The 27,159-nt window shown below is 41.3% G+C and overlaps 2 protein-coding genes across 2 annotated transcripts in view; one reads left to right on the top strand and one right to left on the bottom strand.

The window, feature by feature from the left end:
* Nucleotides 1–19,040, bottom strand: part of LRP6 (LDL receptor related protein 6) — a 121,989-nt gene extending 102,949 nt beyond the window's left edge. Inside the window, exons 1-2 of the mRNA XM_083819923.1 lie at nucleotides 18,682–19,040; nucleotides 4,200–4,593 (exon numbers count right to left, since the gene is read on the bottom strand). Of these exons, the coding sequence (XP_083676049.1) occupies nucleotides 4,200–4,593; nucleotides 18,682–18,736 (449 nt within the window). The 5' untranslated portion in view covers nucleotides 18,737–19,040. The remainder of the gene's footprint in view (nucleotides 1–4,199; nucleotides 4,594–18,681) is intronic.
* Nucleotides 19,040–27,159, top strand: part of BORCS5 (BLOC-1 related complex subunit 5) — a 104,983-nt gene continuing 96,863 nt past the window's right edge. The window contains exons 1-2 of the mRNA XM_083819940.1: nucleotides 19,040–19,470; nucleotides 22,575–22,684. Coding sequence (XP_083676066.1) covers nucleotides 19,181–19,470; nucleotides 22,575–22,684 — 400 coding nt within the window. The 5' untranslated portion in view covers nucleotides 19,040–19,180. The remainder of the gene's footprint in view (nucleotides 19,471–22,574; nucleotides 22,685–27,159) is intronic.

Raw genomic sequence — 27,159 nt, 5'->3', positions numbered from 1 at the left:
TTAGTGCTTGATGCACTTAGGTGTAAGTTGCCAGCTTTCGAAGAAAAAAAAAAACAAAAAAAAAGAAGAAAAAAAACAGGTCCATATAACAAAGAAAGTATATGTATTCCCTGGAAAGGTTTTAGATGAAAAAAATTGAAATGTCTGCTGGGGGAGGGTTGCACTTTGAATCTGAAGATCTTCCCCAACATGTAAAAGTACTTAATTCCAGAAATCAACTTCAGCTGTCATAAAAAGTATTGTAGTTCTTTGTACTCTTAATTCCATTCATTAACTGAAACCTTTACAACCTGAAAGCTTTACAAGAGTTGAACAATTAAAGTAACTCTATAGAGTCACTTGATTTAAAACATGTCCTGAAAAGTAAGCAATTAGTCAGCACTTCTAGGAGGCACTTAACATTCCCTTTGGGGTGAACAATACATGTAGAAGTGAGAAAAACCAGTTCATTTTGATAGTGCTTCCTATGAAGAAAGCTGATCAAGTTGTCTAAAGGGCAATTTGGGGAGGAACTGTAATGATGATAATGAAGTCTTTTCCCTGAGGACAAAATGGCTGTACAAGTAAAATAAGAAAAAACAGAAGTACAAATTTACAACACTGCATTTTCAAGCAGTACTTGCTCAAGAATCTGAATAGGTATGACATTTTTTCTCCTATCATAAATACTGAAGCAGAAAAACCTCTCTTCCACTTGCTCTATTTTCATGCAAGCCATTCCTAAACATGATGCTCTTCTGCACATGGGGTGGTCTACCACCCGGTCTTCTTCCCTTGTCAAAAATCAATAATGGAGTTTCAGAGTATGCGTTATGCACAGCTGTCAATCTTATTAAGAGGGTCTTATGTTTAACACTGGTCAGAAATATACAGTTTCAGAAAGGATGACAAGCAACCAGAAGCCTTCCTGAACCAGCCCTGAAAACCCTCAGTCCACTTCAGAAGGCTGTGCTTGTTCAGCCTTCTGTACCTTCTTTACCTTGTGTACACACAAAATATTTAATCGACTGCCAAGATAACAGAACAATAAACTGTAAAATAAGTCATAGCATATGAAAAACAGAAAGAAGAAGCTCCAAGTTCAAAACATACACAGGAGATGGTCAGTAAGAAGAGTCCAGACATTTTAGATTCTGATGACTTCCTAGAGAAAAATATCAGAGTAAAAATTAGACTTGGGGGCTGTGTCACAACTATCAATTGAGAAATATTTTCCATTAGAGAATGTATTACTTATTATTGATAGCAGACATGAATGTCAAGTCTAATTTCTACAATGGTATTTCACAATTACACATATAACCTCACATACAATTAACAGATGGTTTTGGCAGTGGTAGCAAAGGTTCCCCAAACCAGTTATTCTTTAAAACCATTACTGTTGCTGTAGCATGTTCTGAAAAAGAACAGTCACATTCCTCAGAAGAGTAAGTACTGGGTAAAGACCTTCAGAGAGCAATGGCTAAGTATCCTACAACAGACAGGTTGCTGAAAAGACCAGAGGGTTGGCAAAACACTAATTTTTTCTACATGGGACGCTGCCAAGAAAACACGTTATTCATTACTGCATATTTGTGCTGGCTTATATTGTTCTTAAGGTTTTATTTCAAAGCAGAGATTCACATGTTTTTAGTAAGAAAAACATGTATAGTAAATACACATATATACCCAAGCAGAGAACAGAAAAATACATTTTGGTACTAAATTCAACACGATCACAAAATACTTTATATATCTCCAATCAACTATATTTGTCAAACTTTAATGAAAAATGGAGCTTGTGAGTAATAACAATCTTAGTGTAAATTTTGCTGCTAAATCATTCCTTTTCATGAATTGCACGAGTTCATAAATCTGTGTCTGGAAAAATCATCAACTGTGCGTAAGAGGAGATGGACTAGACTGCAGAAAAATGAAAGGGGGTTGCTTTTCCAAATTTCATATTTTATTAACTATTTTTAGATCCTTTTATGGCTTATTCCTACCACTGTCTGCCAGGCAACAGTGTGAAACCAAAAGATATTTACAGGGCTAGAAGAAAGTGTAAATATTAGTGAAAGAGGAACACACACAGGAACAGTTTGGGGATTTTTTTCTTTTTCTTTTTTTTTATACACACCTTTCCACCCATAATTTCAAGTGTCAGAGGAAATTCTGCAATGTGATCAGCTTTATTAAAAGCCGAAAGGTTTTCTGCCATAAAATTGCATACAAGGATTGCAGTTTATTTATTTATTTATACCATACTGCACATACACATACATACTGCAGTATAGTAAGACTATATAGTATAGTAATATAGTATTGTAAAGTATATAGTATATAGTATAGTAAGTGGATATATTACTGCATTACCTTCCTATCTCCCTAAAACATACCCTTAATGTCTCAACTTACAAAGTGACTTCTACAAAGATTTAGAAGAAAAAAAAAATCTTGTCTTTCAATTAGTGTTTTTTTTTTTGTTTGCCTTTTTTTTTTTTTTTAATGCAGGCTTATTGAAGTGTTTACTCCTATTGATTTAACAGATCATCAGTATGGAAAAAGTTATGAGTTCACTTTACGTTTGATCTATTTCACTCTTTTTCTTGTAGTTTCTCTTTGAGCTAAGCATTTTGAAAGAGTGCAAGAGTATGCAATCACCTAGTTTTGATCACTGAACATATTACTGGGTATATTTGAAAAATACAAATACTCTACTAAAAAAGACTAGCTTGACAAGAGTGTGATATTCCTTACTAATAAGGATCACCGTCTCTCTGGTTGCAAGACAAATCAAAAACATTTTGACTATTTTTCCTCCCCTCTCTCTCACTTTTGGGATGGTGGGTGAAAGGGGCACAAGTTGTTGCATCTTTTCTTATATACTTAAATGGTTTTAGAATCTAGTAAAATAAAACTTGTGCTATCACTGACTCTAATTTTTAAGTAGTAAAGAGAGAGGAAAAGAATAAGTTTATCCTTTTTGTTATTTTGAAAGCTAAAAATATAAGTAATGCAAAGGAAACATTTTTCCTGTTAATATACCATCAAAGGCCTATTGAAACTGGGGAAGAAAATATTCAGGATATAGCATTCCTACAAAGCTTGGGAAAGAAGCCATGTTTTGCACAAAAAAAAATAAAAACAAAACAAACAAACAAAACATTAAAAAAAATAAGCAACACATTTTTCCTTTGTGAAGGAAAGACCCAAACAAGTTAACAGGTTATAATATAAAGAAGCTGCAAGCAAATAAAGCAGTCGTCATCTTTGCAAAGAAAATAATGCATTAATTTCTCCGCCCAAACAGCTGACTGAAAAACTTACTTGACATGACAGTAGGAGAGATTCATTTTCCTATTTGTCCAGGAAAAAAAGACGGTATAAATATATCTACACTACAAATAAATGAACTATAAGAAGATTACACAGTGTCAAAGATATTCCACTAGTCTTTCACTCCAAGAGAGTCAGTCACCTTATCAGAGATGACTACACACTGGGTAAGTTCAAGCTAGATGTTTATGTAGCATCACAAAAACCACCACTGAATTTGTCATTTCTGGCAACAACAGATTAGTCCCAAAATTGGAACAAAAAGATGATACTGTAAGTCACATTTAGAGACTGAAGTGAGAAATGGGAACAATCAAATCTGTTCTAGAGTGGGCTATTCCAAGTCCCTTTTTTTTTTCCCCAGACAAATTCCCTGAAGAGTGGAGAGCAACCTTTCTGTTAATTTTGGTTCAATTCCAAAACATGTCTCAAAATATTTTTAGTACAGTGTATTTATTTGTCTCATTTCTCTTGCTGTTTCAATAAAGCATAAACATTAACAATGAATAATGTTCCCAAAAAATCAGTTACTTGACACTGCAGTGATGCACAAGCCTATTTACAGGCATTTTGATGGCTTTTCAAGAAGATTACACATTTTCACCTTAGAATTTCCACATTTCTGTTCATCATCTGCACTACTACCAAAATAATTTTCTTCTTTTTTTTTTTAATGCCTGATGATTTCTAGTTGTTCACAAACCAAGATAAACGCATTTCCAGAAGTGCAAATTATTTTCAAGGCACAATAATAGAGAAGCAAATAATGCAAAATGAATCAGAATAACTTCAATAACAGTACCATCAAGTATTTAAAATCATTGAGCAAACAAGTCGTAGAAGAAATGGTCATAGTCATATGTATTTTGACAAAGACTTACCCTCTTGCAGGATCTAAGGCAATTGCTCTGGGTTGATCCAATTCTTGCCAAAACAAAACTTTCCTCAGTGATCCATCTAAATTGGAAACTTCAATCCGATTTGTTTCAGAATCCGTCCAGTATAATTTCTCTCCCAGCCAGTCACATGCCAGCCCATCAGGTGACAAAAGTCCAGAGATTACCACATTTTGTACACTCCCAGACTTATTGAACTCTGTTCGTTTAATGGCTTCTTCACTTACATCACTCCAGTATATCAGCCCCTTCACAAACACGAAGTCCACTGCTGCTGCGTCCTCTAGGCCGCCCACGATCACAGTGGCGTTCTCCTTCCCGTGTGCAGCATCCACCAACCGCAGGTCACGTCGGTTTGCATACAGCAACAGCGGGGCAGCTTCAAATGAGAGAAATAAGGGATGGGGGGACAGGCAGATGCATTAACAACACTCCTACTAAGGACAATTTATGGCCTGATGTACCGTCATAGTGCAACTACTAATTTATGGGAAAGAGAACAAAAAAAGAGGTGGAGGGACATTTTGAAGTTTGACTGAAAAGCACGGACTCAAATCGAAGCCTTTCAACTATGCTACAACTCAAGATGGTAACTTAGTAATGGGCAGCTCATTATTCTAGGCAGTGCATTATTAAAATAAGATTAAAGAAGAAGGCATAGAACAAAGAAAATGGAGGTTTGAAGTGCCCGAATGACACTGTCCTGTACAGAAGGATGCTTAAATAAGAATATGAAAGATGAGTTTAAAGCAGCTTTATAAGCACTCAGTACTGGCCCACAAGAGCAAAAATATTTATATATTTATTTATTTATTTATTGCCAGAATTTAGTAATTTACACCTCACAAACTTCTATAAAAGAATAATTCATGTCAGGCTATCAAAGACGTGTGTGTTGATACCCTCTGCAATTATGTATCTTGGATATTTTACATATAATACATACAAATACAAAATGCAGAGAACAGCATTAGAAGAATACATATGTATATATATATTTGAGTGTCAGTATTGGTATGAAGAGGTAGGGAGAAAAATATACTTACATGAGTGAACCACAGTGAGTTCTTTCAAACTCAGCTCCACTCCTCTTATTTGCTTACTGTATCAGTTTGCACAGTCAGTATATTTTTCATACACGATACCTGACTAATACAATTAATCGAAAGATGCAACCATGAAGCAACCATTTTTTTTAAATGTAATATGCCCCTTTAATTCTCCTTAACCACAAGCTATATATAACATTATGAAATTTCCGTCCTCATTCCTACTTTTACATAAGGTTAAGAAAAGTACATAGTTTTTACCACTAAACATATCTACCTTTCCCTGTGTTTACTTAAGTCACTGTAGCAGCGGAGCTGTACAGCAGCATCTAGACATACAGTGGTTGGCATATTGAATGCTTGTCTATCTGCCACCACACAAATTTAACAAGAATCCTCCAGATTTATTCATCAGGATAGGCAGCCATATTAAATTTCTAGCAGGATGTATGTCCTAACAGAAAAGCCCTAATTTCAGAGCCGAAGATGTGCCTTTCTGAATGTCAATGGCTACACTGCCAGAACACATACAGTTCTTGCATGAGAAATCACAATGAATTCAGAATCCCACACTGAAATTAGAAATACTAATACCTAACAAATACATGCTTTAGAAAATTCTGAAGTTAGTTTCCAAGAGCAGACTACTCCCCTCATTTCTGCAAAACTGTTTATCAAAGACACTGCCAGGTGTACTGGGAGAAGCTGAAGGAACTAAGAAGTTCCTTAATCTACCTCTAACTAAACAAATTAAACGAGTGCTGTTATATCTTTGAAAGCTATTTTCTTTCTAAAAACTAAATTGTTCAGGCTGTCTGCCTAAATTTAGAAGTACTGAATATAAATTGATTCATGCCAAACTTTAGAAGAAAGATACCTGAATAGCTGGGGGGGAGCTTTTTTGTTTTTAAGGATGTTAAATTTGTACTCCCCCTCCAGAAAGCAAGTTTTTAATTGCGTGGTAAAACATTCGGTTTAGAGATTATATTTCTATGGAGAAAGGGTAGACATCTTCAAATCAGAAAGCAGAAACCTTTTATTAAGTATGTTTATTACCTTACTTTGCTATCTCCTTCCCTTCCTTGCATAATTTTCCATACCCTAAAGATTCAAAATGAATCACAGTAGAGTTTCCTTAAGTGCAGGTTGCTTACAAAGACTGCATTTCCAGAAGAAAACAAAAGAACTACTTGGTAAACTGAGAATGATAAAAAAGAGACATGCAATATAATCATCTACTTTTTAAAGCTTGCATACGATTGTGACTTGAAAAATCTCATTAATAGCCAGCTCAATGTCACCCAGAGCACCATGTGAAATGTGCAGCCAACTGGCAGAGCTCTCTCTAATAAGACAGCATGCCCAGCATTTGAAAAAAGGTAAATCCAGGCACAAATGAGTACAGGCTCCATTATTATTTACAACACAGAGCAAGAGTACCCATGCACACAGCATGCAGTGAATTGGAACACCAGGCATGTCAAGTGTAATCACTGAGGCCTGAAGGCACCGCTGAGCCTAACACAACTGCACTGCATAGGTTATTCAGTCGTTGTTGGAGCTCAGAGCTGGCCAAGGAATGGTTGGAGAAAGCATCCTTTTCATGAATGATACCAGTTATTTGAATGACAGCTCAGAAGGAACACAGCTACGCTTAGGATGAGCAGTTTCATGCAGATTGATTCAAAGCTGCAACTTGTAGCACATTCCACAGGGCTGGCAGATGAGGATATTAAGCTTTCCAATTTGTTGCAACATTCAGGAATGAAGTATGCATCACCAAAATAATAAAAAACAGGTTTGTTCCCCCACCCTCTCCAACCCTTCCCAGTAAACACGAAGGCTTCAATATCCTATAAAATCTAATTATTGAAGTTGGCAGCGTTAGTACCAAGTATCATCTCTGCTATTTACTTGACTCAAACAGCAATGCCAAAGGGAGAATTGGGGCAGAAGATCCCATCCTGCTCCATGTAACTCACTCTGAAAGAGAAACAGGACCCAACAATGCTGTCTTGAATAACACAGTTATGAACTATACTAATAACTAAAGGGAAGAAATCCAAGAGAAACTCCTTTCAAAACTAAGCAACTATTTCACAGTTTAAGTTGCAATGGGGCAAGGAGATAAAACTCAGATTTGCTTTTTTTTTTTTTTTTTTTTAAAGAAGTCAAAGCTGAACTCTTTATATATGTTTCTACTTTTCCTTTTGATATACATCATAAATACACATATTAACTGCATCAAAGTATAATACATTGACAAGAAGTACTTACACTCTTTTAAAGCAAAAGGAAAAACAACCATCTTAGAAATCGGCAATTGAAATCATAGTGAAAGTTATCACGTCATCTACCATCTGAGAGGCCTACATGCAGTTTATTCTTTTAAGTAGGGAAAAGTACCCAATACACAGTAAAAGCTAGGCTTAGTTTCAAAATAGCCTTTTTTTGTATCAAACAGCAAGAACAAATGTTTGTTTAGAGACTACAAAAGTTACAAAATTTAAGGTTTAACACATCTGAACCACAACAAAAATTGTGGCTTAAAAATACTGCAGCCCACAGGATGCAAAGGGATGAACCAGTAGAAGTAAAAATCACTTAACAAATAAAAATATTTTTCAACTTTTATTATTAGCATTTTTTTTTAATATTCAAGAGGCAACTTTAGGCTGTCAGAATTTGTCATACTTTTCTTTAACTAGTCAAGATGCCACTTCCACAAGTTCTTACTTGCTCTCTTTCCGCTTCCAGTGATCCACAACACCTCTGGGTGTCGTGAGGTCAGTGTTACCCTTCCACAGGCTCATTCCCTTTCACTCATATGGACTTTAGCCTGGTTAAGACAATTAGTATTGCCTCATTTTCCCCAACCCCCTTTTTTCCTCATTCGCAACCCTCAGCTATGCTGTTCTACCCCGTCACTTAGTTACGGGCCCTTTCCCAAGCTGATTCAAATTATTACATCAGTAAAAGTTTTGACTGGGTTAGCAAGTTGAATCAACTCAAGAAGAGGTCCAGCAAAATCCAAAACTAACATAAGGCGAGCAGCAGGGTGCTAGAAGGGGGAGCAGCTCTCCCCGCTTTTATTGGCAGCCTGTTAGATCTGCTCAAGATGTGACTGCAGCCACATCCTTTCTCCTCAGCTCCACTTTCAGCTGTAGGTTTCCAACCTCTCTTTCGCATTGGCACTAGCACTCACCCAATACCACTGCAAGACAATGCAGGGAGCTAAACTAGCAGAAAGCTACCGTACCCTTTCCTCACCCACCAAAAAGAAGTTTTCAGCCAGTTGTCAACCAGAACCTATTCAGAACAAAATCAGATAAATGTAAGACTAGCACAACAGAGAAAGGCAGGACTACATTAGCTTTGACAAATTAGCTGAACCAGCTGTTTGTGAACCCCCAATTTAGTCCAGATGAGAGGTGGCCACCAAAATTTGTGGCAACCTTTGCCAGAATCCCAACGTGGCCTGGCCAGTCATACTCAGCAGGTGCACAAATTATGGAAAGAAGTACCCATGCAGAAGGCCACTGCTAATAAGCCGGGGGATTGCACATTGGAAGAAGATGTCCTCAAACTGGAAAGAGAGAACTCCCTCTCTTAAATGTCTCAGTGAAGAAGTTCGAGCACCTGAAGGTGAAACAATAGTGCCAAGCTCACTGCCACAAGGACAGCAAACACAAACTGGAAAAGAGTAGACACAGTGATGAGATGTACCAAGCAAACACACACCATCTTGGATGAGGCACAGAAAGCACAGAGAATTTACCAGACACCGTGACAGAATAACATGTACCCACATACCGACTGCAAGGGAAAAAAAAGCAGAGAAGTGGGTATAGATAACCAGCCAAGATCAGTAACTGCAACCTCCTCAAAGCCATCCTGCACAGAAAGCTCCTTGTATGTACTACAATCCTCCCCATTCCCAGTACATCCCACAGACAGCCAACACAAAAATGTAAGAAAAACTCTCTCAGTGGAGAGTGTTCTGGAACAGTCAAATTGTGAGGACTCTCCTTTCACTCCCCACGTTTCAAGTTTCTCCGTCACTGCTTATGCTTAAAAAGAATTCTGTGTATTTAGTTTCAGTGCATATTCAAATCCTGCTGCTCAGCCTGGAGGAGCAAGAAAGAAAAAATGTGTCAGGAGTTGTGACTTTTGGTTCCACCCCTCATGTGGGAGCAGGGGGAGAGCTGCAGTCAGAACCTGAGACTTCATAGTTCTTTGGAAAACTAACTGAATGTGGTGTTTGTAGTGAGTAAGTGTCATCATGGACAGTTGAGATAACATTGGGAATAAAAGCCTGGGAGACATATCAATCAGAAGAGAGATATGTTGCAAAGAAAAACAAAGCTTCCCCCCAAATCAGGGACCCATCCTCAAGAAACACATACAGTGATGGTTTCTATTTTCAACCAAAAAAAACCTCCAGGAAATATATAGGCATTTTAGCACAGCAAGCACCAGGATTTACACCAAGTGGCCCATCACAACATCCTTCCTGATGCATCCCACATAATTTTTACACAGACTAATGAACTTAACGGTAGCCCCCATTCCACCTTCACTGTGAATGGAGAGCTCTCTTCTATCCAAACCTCTTTGTTCTCACAAATATACCTACAGGACACCGCAGGCAATCAGACTTTAGTAAACAAGCCTGAGGCAGCCCAAACTTTTCCAAGAGGTCCTTCTCTCCTCTTTTCAGCTAACCTAAAGCTTATTCCACATCCCAAAGACATCCGAGGGCTGTTCAGGTGGCAACTCAAAAGGTGACAGGAACAGCCAGGCTTGCCAATGAATAAGAAGAGTGAAAACATCAGTGCAAAAGCAAAGACACCAAACAGCAACAATGGCACCTGGATTCTGCACCAAGTCTCTACTGTTAGTTTTGCAGGACTTTGGCCAGATAGGAGCTGTGGAGACAAAGGTGAGACTTGCTGATACAAAGTCAGCACATCATCCTTTAACCTGCTCAATAATAGGAAAAAAAAAATTCTCTTACTAAAGAACTAGAAGGATGGGGGTAAAAGAATGAGGAAAAAAAGTACATGGAAGGACAGAAATGACAGGTCCAGGAATACAAAGTCAGCAGGCCTGGCACAGTATAACAAAAGCACATATGACCGAAGTACACCATGAACACCAGTGTATGACATGCAAATAACTTTCTGAACGGCAGGCATCACCCATGAAATCACCTTGTCAGCAACAGATCTACAAAGTTGGCAGTTGATGATTTCCAAATTATCAGAGCATGCCTCAGCATTTGGTAGCACACTCACATCAACTGTCCATCTCAGTAAGGAAAAGATGACTTGACTCATCTTTCCGTAACACTGACTCTCCTACTCTTTCCATTGCACTTTCATGGGATAAAAGACATCGCTCTGACAGAGAGTTGACACATCCGTAACTTAATATGCTGAATCTGTCTTGTTCACAACAGCCTAGGATGAGCAGGGCGTTATGCTCCCTGATCAGGCATCTGCTTGCAGCTGCACTGTCATCTAACACTGACCTTCTGCCATGATCCTGTTGCTTATAAGGAGGAGCCACAAAGCGGCAAGAAAACAAACAAACAAACAAACAAACAAACACCACTACCCTTCATACATTCTGGCGTCATTATTGCCTACAGAGGTTCTAAGAGTAAGAAAACAAACCAAAAATCCTGCATCAAATCCCTCATGATGTTGCTGAAAGACTGAGTGCTGTTTAAGTCCCTGCACTAAATTAGAGCACTGAGACGCGGTGCTGGGATGCGGTGGCAGAGGCAGCCCATTTCCCAGGGCCTGGGGAGGCTGGCGGCCACCAGATATACCTTGCACACCTCAGCCATCTGAGACGGGAATGCTCCAAAGTTTGCTGCTAGCCTGGAACGATTGCAGCCCATGGGCTGGCCGGCACACCTGCTTGGGGATGCACTGAGCAGCAGCACACTAGTTCACCTTGAAACTAACAACACCTTTTCCACATGGACAAGAAGTTCACAGTCATTGAGCTACCCTTAGATGACACTTTCAGCAATTTATCCCAGCTGGCATGCTTCGCCTATAGGGTGCTTTGCTTAATGTTTCTTTAAGTGCAACAGTGTATATCGTCAAGTTAAAAAAAAAGAAAATCAAAACATAGAAAGCCCTTAAGTTTACTTGTTCTCTTCTTTAGTTTTTTTGAAGCACTCTCAGGAAGTTGCTGTAAAGCATGACCTCAGAATTTAGCACAAAAAACCCCAGCTGGAGGACTGAAAGACTGACAAACAAGAAAAAGTTGTCAGCACTGCTAAGTGCAATGCAAGAGTAAGTGACAGCCCTCAGCAGTGACATAGACGTGCAACTGATTAGGGGGAGAGCAGAAGGCTCCACTGCCTCAAAAGACTTAACACATTTTCATCTCCACTCCTCTGTGATTCTTCATCAAACAACATATCAGCTATCCAGTGATTACTTTGTGTCGTACTTGCCAGATCAAGCTTGGTGAATGGCACCTTTGTCAGTTCATCCATCATAACAAATACTGAGAATAAAAAAAAAGCTATACCTCCTACTAGTAAAACACTATTTTTTGTCCATACAAGTTCGCAGATTTTGTTTCTCACAGTTACAATACTTTCTTCAAGACAAAACAGTATAAAAAAATTTGCAAAAAAATGAAGGATTTGATGCCACGATTCACACAAATAGAAAACAGATTTATAAGAAAATTGAAACAAAATACTCACAGTGCAAGCTTAAAGCTAAACTTTCCATCAGCCAAAGGGAAAAAAGTTCTCAAACCAAAATTGCACTTTAAAGCAGTCTAAGACTTAAGACTATATTAAATTTACTACAGATTAGTAAATAACTATTCCAGCTCAAATGAACAGTTAGGGACTATTTTTAAAGGGTAAAGAAAGATGGACACATACTTCAAGAATTTTGAAAATCATTGCACTTTTTTTTCTTTTAAAACACAGTTGGACCTGCATGTTTTGTTTTATTCATTTTTAAACTCTTAGAATACTCTCACATAACATCATAATTAATGTCAAATCTTCAACAGACGTCCATTAGAAATTATTCATTTTTATGCATGAAAAAATATATGTAGACACAGAGAGGACCATTCAAAAAATGCAACTGCTGGTCTTTTTCCTATTGAATACAACTTAATTCTGGTAATCCAAAAGAAAAAAAAAATCTAACAATCCATAAACACACACACACACCAGCCAATTTGGAATTATATTACCTATGAACATTACTATTACCTACAGGGTAAATATTAACTGTTGAGCCTCACTTAAGTTTCCGATTTATTAAAACACAAATGTTTTTTCCAAATGGATATAATAAGAGTCATTACAAGGTTTACAAATTATTTTTCCTACTCCTCCATTGTTCTTAACTTTAATATTTCTACTCTCCTAATCCTTGTGTGGGCAAGAGGATTTTCGGATTTCTGCAGTGTCAGCATTTTAATCAATACTAACACTATGAGTACAAGCAAAAATTTTATTCACTGCTTTGACAGAACAACAATCAAAGGAAAAATATTTAAAATTCTAAGTCACCTTCCACATGCTCTTAACTTCAGGAGTTTGAGCAAACACAGCAGCCACCTTCTAGAACTGTTTGACAACTTGCAGAAGAGAATGCTCTTTATTGAGATGTTTTGGAGGCATAAACACTAAAAAAAAAATGTTTTTCCCCTTGGAACAGGTCAGGGGGGAAAAGAGTAGGGGGAAAAATATAAATGAGAAAATTACATTACAGTATCATAGAGAAAGAAAGCAAATGATTTTTGATCAAGCAAAATTATATAGCTAGTTGATTAAGATTTTCTGTCTCTCATATGATTACTTTTCAAATCTGACATCAAGAGCTCACACATGGCCCTCATAAACAGAATTAAAACTATAATCCCATTTCTGCCACATTGATTATATCATGAGGGAGTAATTCTATTTAGGTAATGTGATCCTGTAACAAGATGCTGAAAAAATCTGTATGAACGTTGCTATTTTCCATGTCTGTTTATATTTAAAACATTTTATTATTGTTCTATTCATATAAATATTGAAACTCAAAAAGCATTCCTTCTATTTAAGCTAACACGCTTTCTCAGAAGTTTATAACAGTTTGCAAAGGAAACAAAATATTACTAAGCCATAGCTTTTTTTCTTCCCCACCTACACTTTGAAAAGTATCTTCTTAAAAGTACACTGAAAATCAAATGGTATTACAGTAGTCACATTGTATTCATTGATTGGTAGGTCTGACTCCATTTCCAAATTGGTAGGGACTGTGCCAACTGCATTGAAATAGAAAGGTCTGTAGCATGATAATCACAAGGAGACAAAGAACTCCCCTATTTTCATAACCACAGCACAGGGGAGCATAACAAAAAGGAAAAACAACAACAAGCTCATTTCTGCTTGCAAACACCATCAGAGTCAGACCATGTAAAGCAAACATTGAGCCTACTACCTGTGAAACTCTTTCCATAAGTATTTATAAACTACAAGAATATCCAGACAGCTTAAGGAAGGCTCTCTGTGTTAACGTGCCTGCCAAATACAAATAGGAAAAAGTTGTTTAACTTTTAGGGTGTCAATACCCAGCATTTACATACAACACGTTAGAGATGCAATGCTTTCTGCTTCCAAGCCTTGGACAATTACCATAAAAGTATCACTCAGTTCCTTTGTTTACAGCGTGTTATACTCTGAAGTGTAAACTCTAAAACTACACAAGCAAGGTGCAAGTTGTATAACTACAGATTATTAGGGGAGAAAACTTTTTTCACCTCATGAAGAAAGGCACTAGCAACTGCCCTCTAGAAGAGCCATCACTAGGAAGTGTTTGGCTGAGAAGTGTAAATGGTCACTGCGCGCTCATCCCAGGCATCCCATGCACACACCAACAGCCACAGAATTTAGGTTCAATAGCTCCACTTCCACACAAGCAATGCCAGCTGCTTTCTGAGAGTAAGAACAGCAACTGCTCCACAAGTCTTTGAGGCAGCCACATCCCCCCATGTCTTCTGAAGAGACTTACACCACTCGCTAGTACAAGCCCACCCATGGGAAATTCCTTTCCAAGGTAAACCGTGCTGTCAGAGTACCAAGAGTCCTTCGTGTGTCATCAGAAAAGTGGGTGGCAGCACTGGATTTTACCAGCCACGTATAGTCTACGAACCAAACCTCTCCCAGGTGAGGCTGTGGATGGGTGAGGGCTCCCCAGCAGGAGAGCTGGGAGAAGAACTGGCCACATTCCTGGGCACTCAGGCCTGAGACCCTGACCAAAGCAGCAGCACACAACAAAGCTCTACAAAAAAATGCATTTCTGGTGCTGCTCAGCAATAACAAGTTCTCCTCCCTGTTGTACAAGGATGGGGACTCTCTGGAAGAAGCCACCAGCAAAGCAAGCCTAGCAGTTAGCATTTCATAGGAAATTAAAGAGGTTAAATGTGCTGGGGACAAAGAATACAGTGTCTAAGCCTGAAGACCGGCTGCCAAAAGAGATGAATGGTGACAGATCAGAAGCTGAGAGCTGCTTCTCCCTGTTTTCTTCCCCTACCCCACTCCCTCAGAAGGAAAAAAAAATTATCTGTGCTCTACTTGATTTGAACTAAAAAGTAAATCCCATATTATATGCACTGCGGCAGATATTTTGAAGCTGGCATTTTTGAGATGCGACATCATCATAAAGGTGGATTACATATGTCCAAAGGAATCAGATTTCTTCAGCTCCCAAAGACAGAGTTTAAAAGGTTCTTACGCCCCAGCTCCTGACCTATCTTCCTCCAAAAAAAAAAGCCTCTACCCATTCTACAACTTCCAGCCAAATTCCCTCATTATCTGGAACTCTGGAAGTGCAGATGTTATCAATTCATAAGAGAAAAAAGGAAACCTGATTAATGCTCCTCTAACCGGTATTGCTGGGAAACATGAGCAAAGATTTTCACCTAAATATCTCTATAGAATTCCACCGAAGGATACAAGAAGCCCATCATCTTTACACACCTGTGAGCAGATATACACAGCTTCATCAATATACCCATAACTTCCTCACATTTTCAGTGCACCTTGCCATAAACAACTACTTCACCTTACCTCCCAGGCATAGAAGAAAAATCCACCATGCTTTCCGTCTTCATTTTTCAGTGAAAAATTATAAAAATAAAAAGCTAAAGCAATCTGATGATAGTGAGCTATCACAGAGATGCAACTGCAAAAACTATTAAAGTAATGGTGGATTTTATAACACCTTAGATCACACTAATTTTAGACTGCTCTATGGAGAGATGAAAGAGGAAAATGCATTGGAAACCACAGCAGACAAAGTTGTGCTGATTTCTGAGGAATCATACAATGGAAAAAAATTACAAGAATATGGTCTATTCAAGCTTGGGTGGAGAAATACATCATGGTGATGACAAAAAAATAAAAGAAGATATTTCAAAGTCATTTTGTCAAAATGTAAGTATTGTCTAGTCTTAGGTCAAGAGACCTTTAGCCTGGAAGGTAAAAAGGTAGCTCCAGATTAAACCCCATACTTCATCTCCAGCCTGTCTGCTTCAGAAGTAAAAAGCCTGGTCCCATTTCTGGACTTTTGGTAGAAAAATGCATACAAATACCCTAGTCACAGCTTAACAAGTCTTGAACATTAAGCTCCTCTAAACTGCATACAAATGAGACCATCTAAAAAAGACACACATAAAAAAAAAAAAGGCAAAGATGTTCTGCTTATCAAAAGCAAGTTACTAATAACAACAGATTCAGACAAACTCTCTTCTGAACACATAAGAAAAGAAGGGGTTTTAAAATGCCCATTACCAAACAGCCATTTTCATTTCTTCACTAACTGACCTTAAGCCCAGAGGTCTGCAACATTCAGTAAGTCTGCACAAACATCATTTATAAGACCCCTATTCAAACAAGAGCTTTGTGCATGTTCTGCATGATTAGGGTTTAAAAAACAAAACAACAGCAACTGCATGCTGACTGGAGAGTTATTTCTGTAGGAAAAGTAAGCCAAGAATACTTGTGAAGGCAGAACTACCTCTTTAACACTTTTTAATAAGTTGAAACCTGTTTCACAGATCTCTGTAGCTCCCTGACAGATGTGATGCCACTGCTGTTGCCTCTCTGCAACTGCCAGCTACCTCTACCAGGAACTGCATTGGTTTCACAGCTGCCATGAAGAACATGCAGCTGCCACAAAGCAGGTCTTGCTCCTTCCCCCCGGTACCCCCAGGGAATGGCTTCAAGAAGCACTTGGGACCAGGAGAGGAGCACAACAGCTGGGCTGCGGTGTGGTTCAGGGTGTTCCAGGAAAGCAACCCCTTCCTCCCATCAGCCACAATATGAGGGGGGGAGGGGGGGGGAGGGGAACACAAACAAAAACCCAAGCACACAAAACCTCCACAGCTGGCTGTCATGACAGTAACCCCCCCACCTCCTACAAATCTAAATACCTGCCCTTGAAATGTCAGTAGGGTCTGGCTTATCACAGTCCTCCGAGGTGTTTCTGTCTCTGGCTAGTAACAGCCCAGTACTTCAAGCCTGTACTAGTTAACGGGGTGCTGCACTTCCATGCTACCAATTTTATTCCTTTCCTGCTTGGTAAACCAGCCTACCGTAGTTTCCTTACGCTAATAATCATGGCTCAGTTGTAAACCTCTGTCCGTTTGTGTTGTGTTGGTGGTTTAGTTTGTTGCTTTAAGCCAGTGAGAACAGGGAATCGAGTTCTCTAAGCAGAGAGGATGCTGTAGCCCACCCGTATACCAGTTTCTGAGTTTCAGTCTCCAATACTGTTGGCTTGGCATCCCTCACAGCACTGAATTCACAAACCAAACAGCAGACTTCGTAACTTTACCTCTACTTCCACGTATAAATGTATTCATACTGATACTGGCACTGCCTCTGCCTCATTAAGGAACTGCTGACACCTCTTATGAACTCAACACATCTCGTTTGAACCAATTCTACCTGCACAGATTGTTTACTAGGGAGGACGTACGCATTAAAATTTGATTTGTTTGTTTCTTCAGAGTTCATCTGTTCCTGTTGTTTATATCTACATAAAGTAATAATAACAATCAGGGAATTAATATTATGCCACAAATAGAAGATTATGACTCCAGGGAGGTAATCAAACAACAGGAACACATGAACACAGAAGAAAGAGAAGTGCCGTTTGGATACAAGTGTCCTTGGCAATCGACAAAGGTGAGAGAGGAGAAGAGATAACAGCCTAAACGGTTTATAAACTGAATGTTTCTTCAAAGTTTCTTCTTAAGCATCATCAGGTATGCAAAAAACTTCGGTAGGACATCACTAGCTTGAGATTAATTTGAAGAAGTGACTGTGACCATGCTGATACTGCGTGACAATATGAATCCCGATGATTTCTATGCTGTCATTTGTACTGCGTTAAATGGCAAGTGAGAGCCAAACGAATGGTTTATTAGGACCAGGTATGATCGTGACATAATAAAATGAACTAATCAGGAAACAATTCCTCTCCATGCTCTGGATCCAACTTTACTTTTGAAAATTGAGGTTTCGCTGCCACAATAGGAATACAAAATGTGACGCAGTCCATTTAAATAAGTATACTTGTATCTTCACAAACAGGATACAATATGGCAAACAGATGCATAGAAGAAAAAAAAAATGGGGGGGGGTATGGAGGAGTGGAAAATTTTTGTTTTCCAGAGTGCCGAGCAACTGGCTACTGAGCAGTTCCTTCAGCCTAAGCCACCTTTACTCTGGCTTTTATCGAAACTCACGGATGTCGATGACAGACTAATTTTCGACATTAAAGTGCAGTTGACTAACTATTAGCAATTAACCTCTTCCCTCATCTAGGGAAAAACACAAGGGCAAGAGGATGGATGCAACCACCACAGGTGACTTCTCCCCAGCAGGAGCCAGCACGGACCCTGTCGCTGAGTTCAGCGCGTTCTCCAAGGGCGCCTCGGCTGTCTCCCCACGAAATCCCACAGACCAAGAAACCGCCTTGGAGAGGGGGGGTGGAACAACGATTTCCCGGGGTGCCCCCAGTGACACCCCCCGGAGCTACTCGGGGGCCTCTGCGCAGCCCCGCGAGCGTTGATCGCGACCCAGCAAACTTCTCCGGGGTCCCGGCAGCGACAGGAGGAAAATCATTTCTCCTGCGGCCGGCGCGGCGATGCTGGCGTGACATTTGCGGTTTTTTGTTTATTTTATTTTAATTTATTTTTATTTTATTTTAAGTTAGAGGAGACAACAATGCCGGGAGGGGTGCGGAGCACTGCCCCCGCAGCGGGCCCCGCCAGGCCGCTCCCCTCCCGCACGGGCAAACATGGCCCCTCGCAGCACAGCCGTCAACTTTTCCCCTGCCTCCTCCTCCTCCTCCTCCTCCCGCCTCCCCGCTCACCTCTCATCAGGGAACAAAAACTGCAGGCAAGCAGGCTGCGCAGGACGGCCCCCATCTTCCCTCGCTCCGCGCTCTCACCGGCGGGGCGGCGGCGAGGAGCAGCACCCCCGCTGCCCGTTCATGCTTCCCGGCCGGCGGGGAGAGGAGGAGGAGGAGGAGGAAGAAGAGAAGGAGGAAGGCCGGGGCAGCGAGGCACCCCCTAGCAGGCCGCTCGCCCCGCCGCGCCGCCGCTCTCCCCCATGCCGGCCGCCGCCTGGCCGCGGCCGTTCGCCATCCACCCCCCGAGCCCGAGCCCGAGCGCTCCCCGCGGCTCCTCCGGGCGCGCACAGGCGCAGGGATACAGCCGCCTCCTCCTCCTCCTCCTCCTCCTCCTCTTCCTCCTCCCCCGGCCGCCGCGCCCCGCTCCCCGAGCAGCGCCCGCCTCCCCGGGCACGGAGGGAGGGACGGCTGGAAGGAGGGACGGACGGAAGGAGGGACAGAAGGAGGGAGGGACGGACGGATGGGATGGAGGGAGAGAGGGAGGGATGCCAGCGCCGCCCACTGCCCGCTCGCTCCCCCCCAGCGCACGCACACGGCCGCGGCGGGGCCCTCCGTGCCCGCGGGGGGCATAGGGGGTCGGCCCAAATTCCTGCGGGGCTACCGCACGCGTGGGGCTCCCCGCCTTTTCTCTCCCTCCACGCCGTTTTTAGGGAGCAGCGCGGCTCGGAGAGACGCCGGCCCGGCAGGGACGGGACTACTTTCGGGCACGGAGCGGCGGCACAAAGGCGGCAGCTCCTCCTCCTCCTCCAGGTGAAGGCCGTCCCTCTCCTGCTGCCCCCTCCCGCACGCCCGTTTCTTAGCGAAACGAGCAGCGAGCGCACCGCAAACTGCGGGACGTGGCCACACAGCCCCGCTTGCAAAAAGGCGTCCCTCTCCTGCCTTGTGCGCCACGGGAAACAATCGCAGCTTCCTTGAATTTCCTCCCGTTTTTTCCTCCCCTAACCCGTTTTCCTGAACCTGCTTCAGGAGTTTTCCAAGGAAACACAGTTTCCTCCGGTTTTCCAGACCTGCTTCGGGGAGGTTTCTCCAAGGAAAACCCACTTTCTCCAAGGAAAACCCAAGTCTGAATGTGCACGGCTCCCTCCCAGCCTGTTGCAGCCCTTTGCTGGGGTGATGCTGCGGGGCAGAATGACTCGAAGCAAAATTTGAAGTCCTTGCCCCCAGAAGTCTGTATTGTTCTCAAGGTTATTAGAAACTTATGGAAATGTTTAACTTTTAATTTCGTATCTGTTGAACATGTATTTTCGTAGCTTTTCTTATGATTACAGTAGGAGATAACATCTGGGCCAGATTAAAAGCCCAGGCATCGCAGACTGACTCTAACATCAGGCTCCTGCAGTCATGTGATAATATCAGACTTTCAGCTTTTACTAGGGGAAAAAAAAAAAAAAAAAAAAGCAGTCAAAACTTTTTACATAAAGAAATATATATCCAACCTTCAAGGTTGTTTACTTTTTTTTTTTTTTTTTTTTTAACAACTCAAAAGCAATACCTGCCTAGGGGCAGGTCTGCATTACCAAATGTTGTCCTTGACCCCCTCCCGGATGAAATAGCCTCCCCTTTTACTGCCATGTCAGCCGGGGAGATAAGCAAGCTCAAGCAAGATCCACGTGGATGGTGGAGGGCAAGGGCTTCCCCTGAGCAAATGTACCAGAAAGTAGATAAACCTCGTCTTCCCCGTGTCATCACAACCAGCTTTGCAGGGACAGTCAGAAGGAGCACAACATTCAATTTATTTTCACTGATTGGAATCAGAGAGAAATAAAAGGAGGATTTTTTTTTTTCCTTATGGTACATGCTCATAATTTTGTATGATCAGTGATTAACCTCTTCTGGAGTATTGTGAGTCTATTGTGAATTCTTCATATCTTAATAATGTAATGCACAGCTGAGGAAAACCTCAAGCCTGAACCTCTGAATCACACAACACATTTCTCTACATGCTGTTCCCCTAGCATCTTATCATTTTTTGGCTGGAAACACGCTGGTGTCTCGACTGTCTCCCTTGGGAGCCTGATCCCCTGCCTATTTGCTCTAACATCTTCCCTGCAGTCCAAGCTGGCTGGTTTTATTTTTAGCTTTCAGACATTATATGCTGTCACCCCTTATGCTGGTGCATTTCACCATTTTCCTATAATTCAAGCCTTTTCCTTTCCTGATAGGATTTCCTCTAAGTCATTTAATGATTAGTGGCTTCACTTGCCTCTGCCTATCCCTTTTCTCCACACCCTTCCTAGAGACAGTCCTCATCTCTCTACTCAAGCCTAGGTAGCTTTTTTTAAACCCATTTTCTATTCAATGCTTTGGATTCAAGACCAAACCTCTGTTCTAACTGCTTCTTGGCTTTGATTCTAGTTCATACACATAGATTTAACTCAGTCATAGCAATTTTTACAAAGAGGAGGCAAGAAGAGAAAACACAGAGAAAAGCCTCTGATAGGCGGGGTTTCTCTGAAATGATTATGCTGCTTATACGAGTTTAAAGTCAGAATGAAGTAAATGAGAGTAGAGAGGGAATGTTTCTTCTGTTGGAGCGAGAAGCTCGTCTTGTTGGGTACGATCATTTTTATTGACCTTATGAACAGAAATCTTCGTTTGCTGGTTTGAATCCCATCAAAGGCTTCCACTGTTGAGAAGTCTACACAGCCTTCCCCCCAGACTTGGATGGTGATTCAGTGATACCAAAGCTTTCACATAGGTTTCTTTATGCTCAGGTTATTTCCCTGTTTTGGTTCCTAATGCGGCCTCACAAGCAGTTCTGTCAGGCACAGAGGACAGCAAGGAGCAGCAGCTGGGGCTCCTGGAACCAGTAGCAACAGCCGAGGTCTCTGCATCTTTGAACGGTGCCCTGGGTTCCAGGGAAGTCAGTGGGATCCTTTGTAGGACTGGGACTAAAGTCTCTAATGAGCAAAAGCTGCTAAGATGGCTGCTCAGCAAATGAATTTGTGGCTGCCCACATCACAGAAACCACTATCATAATTAGCTCTCTCACTGAATGTCTCAACAAGAATGAATGGGCATGGCGTGGTGAAATCCTGGTCCCTCTGAAGTCGATGGCAAAACTCTCACTGACTTCAAAAGGGCACAGATTCATACTGAAACTCTAGCTCAAGTTCTCTCTTGCCCCCAGCAGGAAAGACTGCAGCAAAGTAGTTTAGGAAATGGGACATGACGTAGTGACGACTTCGCCAGTGTTGTCTGCTAAAACCATTTTGCAGATATAATAAGACACCCTGACTCCCAGGATCATCGCCTTGCCATTTCGCTTAGGTCGTACAGTTGATATTCATAAACAAAAGTACTTCATCCAACTCTTTCCCAACACAAGATCAGCTCTAAGAAATATGATAGATATGCCTGACAAGGTTTATCCTGTTCCAAGAGCAATGGATTCACCATAGTGTTACTCTTTTGATGAATAGAATACCTGATCATCATCTATCCCTTCTTAAAGTTCAATTATAAGCCAAACTACCTTTTCCCTCACCTTTGGTCCCATACCATATCAACTGCATCTTTTCAACAGGACTTGGGCAGCTTGAGAGCAGATTTCTTTGGATTGGTAGCCATTTCTCTATTCCAGAAATTTTCTCCAGGCTGGGAGACCTCATTTATCTTCACAGCTACTGGCTGCAGGGCTCCCCACAGTGTGTCAAAACACAGAAAAAATAGCATTGTTGCTACTTCTGTGGCAATTTTCCCCTCAAACATCTAATCAAGTTCCTTTTTTTTTCTTTTTTTTTTTTTTTTAATCATAGAATTAGAATTTCTTCTTCTCCTTGCTCTTCAGTACTACATATTTTTTTCCCCATTATGTGTAACACCCATTCTTTCTTTCCCATCTCCTCTTCCAGAATATGTTGCCTGGTGCCCAGGATGAGAACTGCATTTCTTTGTGCTGAAAACATCCTTACAACAAAAACTTCACAGAGGAGAAGGTGCTTGAGTTCAGCTGAGCATACAGGTAAGTTAGTCCAGTGGGAAGCCAGTGATAACCCCAAGGGGGAATATGAAACAGATGACTCCAAAGGCTTGGACATTTTCTTTACAACTTTTGAGGAGTGCTTGGACTCCTGCTGATGGTGCATCCAAGGTCAGGCTGTTCACCTACTACCTCTTTTCTCCTGTTACATCTGCCAGGGAGTTGAAAACAGCACAGCCTCAGGATATGCTCCTTCAGCTGTAGCAGCTGTAGGTTCAGTGTGAACCATGTAGGATTCTGATTTTAATTTGGCACTGCCCACCAGACCACAGGGCAAGTCCAATACTTTCCTTATGAATATTTAGCCATGGCTACATTTCAAAGCCAAATTATTAAAAAAAATGTCATTTGAGAAAGTTATAGTTCTAAAATTTGTAAAGTACTGTAATGCTAGGTTGATACAGCTAAAACATCCTTTTAAAAGAGATTGCATTTCAGGCTGACAGACACCAAAACACTATTTCATTTTAGTTTGCTAAGATTTTCAAAAACAGTCAGCATCTGGGCTCTATTAACCATAATGTGCGTGCATTTTAAGCAACAGCAATTTAAGAATACTTCCTTTTCAGAACCCTTTCATGGAGCTCAGCATTTTGCAATACACATCCACAATATTTACCAATTATGCTTTGCACTGTAGCCTTTGAAGTCTAAAAATTAGTTACTGGTAAAGGATTGTACATTTGTTCACACTATTTTAGTCACAGGGATTAATGACTAGAATTTATGCCTATGGTCAAGAAAGGTAAGTCACTGTGTCACAGTAATTAACAATCGTTCACGCAGCACTTCAATCGTTATGCAATATACACATTGTGACACACCATTGGTGTGTAGGAAAGAGCTCATTTGCAATATATTGAAATATTTGAAGTAACCACTTCTGGGCTAAAGTGCAGTACTAGAGAAGTGCATGGGAAAGCTGCAGTTTATGACAGGGAAAGAGAATCATTGCTCTCCAATTCGAACTCTGGGGAGAATATAAGTATATAATATATCTGTATCTTTATTTTATATATTTATATTTAACTACTCTGCAATTCAGCCAAGACACTAAGCACCTCAAGAAAATGACTATGTATCATCAACCGTGATACCACTTCAGAGGTTTTGTTTTTATTAGCTGTTAGACAAGTCCTCAAGATAGGCTAGACAGTTACACGCATGCTTCCTCAGAGTAGAAAAGAGTGCCCTCTAATGGTTAACGTTTAATATCTACGATGTTATTGTCAACCTCCGTTTAAGTGATTTGGAAGGTAAGATCACAAAAATGAGAGATGTTGTAGCAGTTTGCTATTTCAAGGAAAACCAAAATCTTTTTTTTTTTTTTACCCTTTTAATTAGGTAATAATTAAAAATAAGGGTGGAGTCACATGCTTAACACATTTTTCATTAAATTAACATTTCCCAGGATTTCTCAGAGAAATATTGTTGCCTTTGACAATTCAGAACTGTTATCTCTACTGTAAGTTTTATGTTTTACTGTGGTGATCATATTTCAGGGCTTGGAAAAGTAGCATGCAGGTCATGTATAAGTCCTTAGGTTATTTCAGAATCAGGCATTTGTGAATGCCCTAGAGCAGGACACCACTCTTCTATGCATAGAATCATAGAATCACAGAAAAATTAAGGTTGGAAAAGACCTTCAAGATCATGTGGTCCAACCATCACACTACTACCAATGTCACTCACTAAACCATGTCCCTAAGCACCAGGTCCAACCTTTCCTTTCAGGCCAGGGTGCCGAACCAGGGGATCGTCCAGTTCCGTGCCTAGGTCCCATGCCACTGTCCAGTTCATTTCCATGCCTGGGTTTGACACTGCTATCTGTTTTAAGGTCATGGCTGGGTCCCACACTGTGTTCTGGATGACAGGCACGCCTCTGCTCCACGCGGCTCTCCGGCTGGTGCTCCTGTCCTCGCCCCATGCCACTGTTGCGCCAATGGTTAGGCCCAGTCCCCCTGTCGCTGTATGGCTGAGGGGGCAGCCTGCTCCCTGCATCGTTGCGGTGCCACTGGTACCGCTTATAATAAGTGTCTGTGGGCTGCCCACCAGAGGTCCCCTGGGCACTGGTGTCTGTTGTGCCACAGGCGCTATCCCTCTGCCCATGACACTTCTTCTTCTCGTTAGGTGCATTCCTTCTCGGTGCTTCCTTGGACTGCATCGCTGTCCTCACACACCAAGGAGGCCTGCTGCTCACCTTACTCTTCTAGTCTTCTTTCTGCCACACGAGTTGGCTGTCAGAGTGCCTAGAAGCTCAGCGAATGGTGGGCCACCTGCAGGGGTCCTGTTTTATAGGGCCTGGAGCAAAGGCCGGGCAGTGGTGGCCACTGTGACCTCAGCAAGCCTCTGTGATGGAGTGGCCCACGCTTGGCCAAAGGTGGCTGTGTTGGGAGCAGCCTGGAAGATGCCCTCACGTGGACAAGGAGGAGCGTTGGGGTGGCTGACGGACCCTTTTCTGGGGCTGGCTCCCCCAGGCCATTTGGCTTGCCAGAGAGAAAGGCTGCCCCTCAGCCACAGGGACTGCCTTCCACCTCTCATCCTGGCCCTGGGTTTATTTTTAACAGTGGTTTTCAGGTAATTAAAATTAATTTATGGAAAAGAACAGAAGCAAGGTGCATCTTCAGCCCTAATTACCATGTGCACTTTGTGCTCTGAGTGAAGAATTTCTTCCTCACATCACATCTAACCTAAATCTCCCCTCCATTTGTTCAAAGCCATTATTCCTTGTTCCGTCGCTACTCTCCCTGAGAGAGTCCCTCTCCAGCTTTCTTCTAGGCCACTTTTATGGGTTAGGTTAGGTGGCAAAACTGCAGGACCTTGCAAATTGCAGCCTTATGTACCTTGTTCCACATGACGTTTTCCAGCTCAGGCTCTAGCCTCTCATCAGGGTAACACAGAATCATATCATCATTAAGGTTGGGAAAGACCTCCAAGATCATCTGGTCCAACCATCCCCCTACCACCAATGTCACCCACTAAACCATGTCCCTAAGCACCACATCCAACCTTTCCTTGAACACCCCCAGGGAAGGTGTCTACCATGATCCCCAATACCTTTACTGCAAACATCACTTCCAACCATCTGGCTTCCAGCATCTACTAGTACATGAGATTTTCTCCTCTCCAGGTGCAGATCTCACTATTTGCTTTTGTTGAACTGCACGATGTTCCTGTCAGCTCATTTCTCCAGCCTGCCATACTGAGATTATTTAATTTCCTTAATGATTAAAGTTTATTATTGCTGAAGAGTCACTGCAAAACACATGAATTGCTTAATGTGCTTTAAAGCTCTCTCTTAAGTACAAGAAGATGTCTTAAATGGGCTTCTAACATTTTGCTGTTATTTTATAATACATGAACATGAAGGCAGGTATCATCAGTCTTAAAGACTTATTTTGAAGAATTAATTTAAGGAGTCTTTAAGAATTTGATCTCCAGAAGTACAAAATATTCTCACCTCCAGAAATGGTAATAAGGATAGCTAATTCCTTGCTAGATAAGGCTAGGGCTAGCTTTGTGACTCAAGGTCACACAGGCTATGTACATTTGGAGACCCTGTGGCATAATAGGAATGTATCTACAGAGTGAAAAAGTTCATACAGATGATCCATTGTTCACAATCATTGCATTTTGGAGGACTTTCCTTCAGATGAGGTCAAGTCCCACAGATCCCATGCCCACTAGTGGCTGAAGAAAAACTGATGTAATCTTAAAATGTATCTTTCAGTTTAGATTCATCATAAACTACAAGGACAAAATCCTTACCTTTTCTTCCTTCCTTTCTTTTTCTTTCTCTTTTTTCTTTCTTCTTCTGTCTCCTTCCTTCCTTCCTTCCTTCCTTCTTTCCTGCCTTCCTGCCTTCCTGCCTTCCTTCCCTCCTGCCTGCCTTCCTGCCTTCCTGAAATCAACAAATCACAACGCTGATAACAGTTTTTATTAGTCCTTGTTCACTTCATTTCAACTAATGAAATCCCAAGATAATTGACAGTGGTTGATTCTATAGTCTGTCCTTTTTAAACAGGCCTTGCCTGTTCGCTTAGTGAATATCTAAATATATCTTAATATACTTAGTGAATTTCTGGTTTAATGGAATCATATTGATCTTTGAATCAGAGCTATAGGACTTGGAGGGAATTGCCAAATTATCTCCTCTGCCACCCTATCAACTGGCAACAGCACTGTAAACGCCTAAGCCTCTACAAAAGATGTTTGAAATACAGGCACAGGATAGCAGAAAGCTTCACACACATTACCCCTTGGCACTGGCTAAAATATCTCCCATTGATTTCATTGTCTGCTAGAGAAGGAATTAATCTGGATTCTTAAACTTCCACTGTTTCTTTATATAAAGATTTCTGTGGTTTATGACCTGTAACTCATTCTTCATGTGATGAGGGATGGAAGATGTGATTATGTATGGCTGAAGTCTCATTTGCTGCTTTTCCATATCTATT

The sequence above is a fragment of the Anser anser genome (assembly GCF_964211835.1).
Source record: "Anser anser genome assembly, chromosome: 1".
NCBI lineage: Eukaryota > Metazoa > Chordata > Aves > Anseriformes > Anatidae > Anser > Anser anser.
Note: the sequence above shows the minus strand (reverse complement) of the source record. Positions and strands in the feature narration are given on the sequence as shown.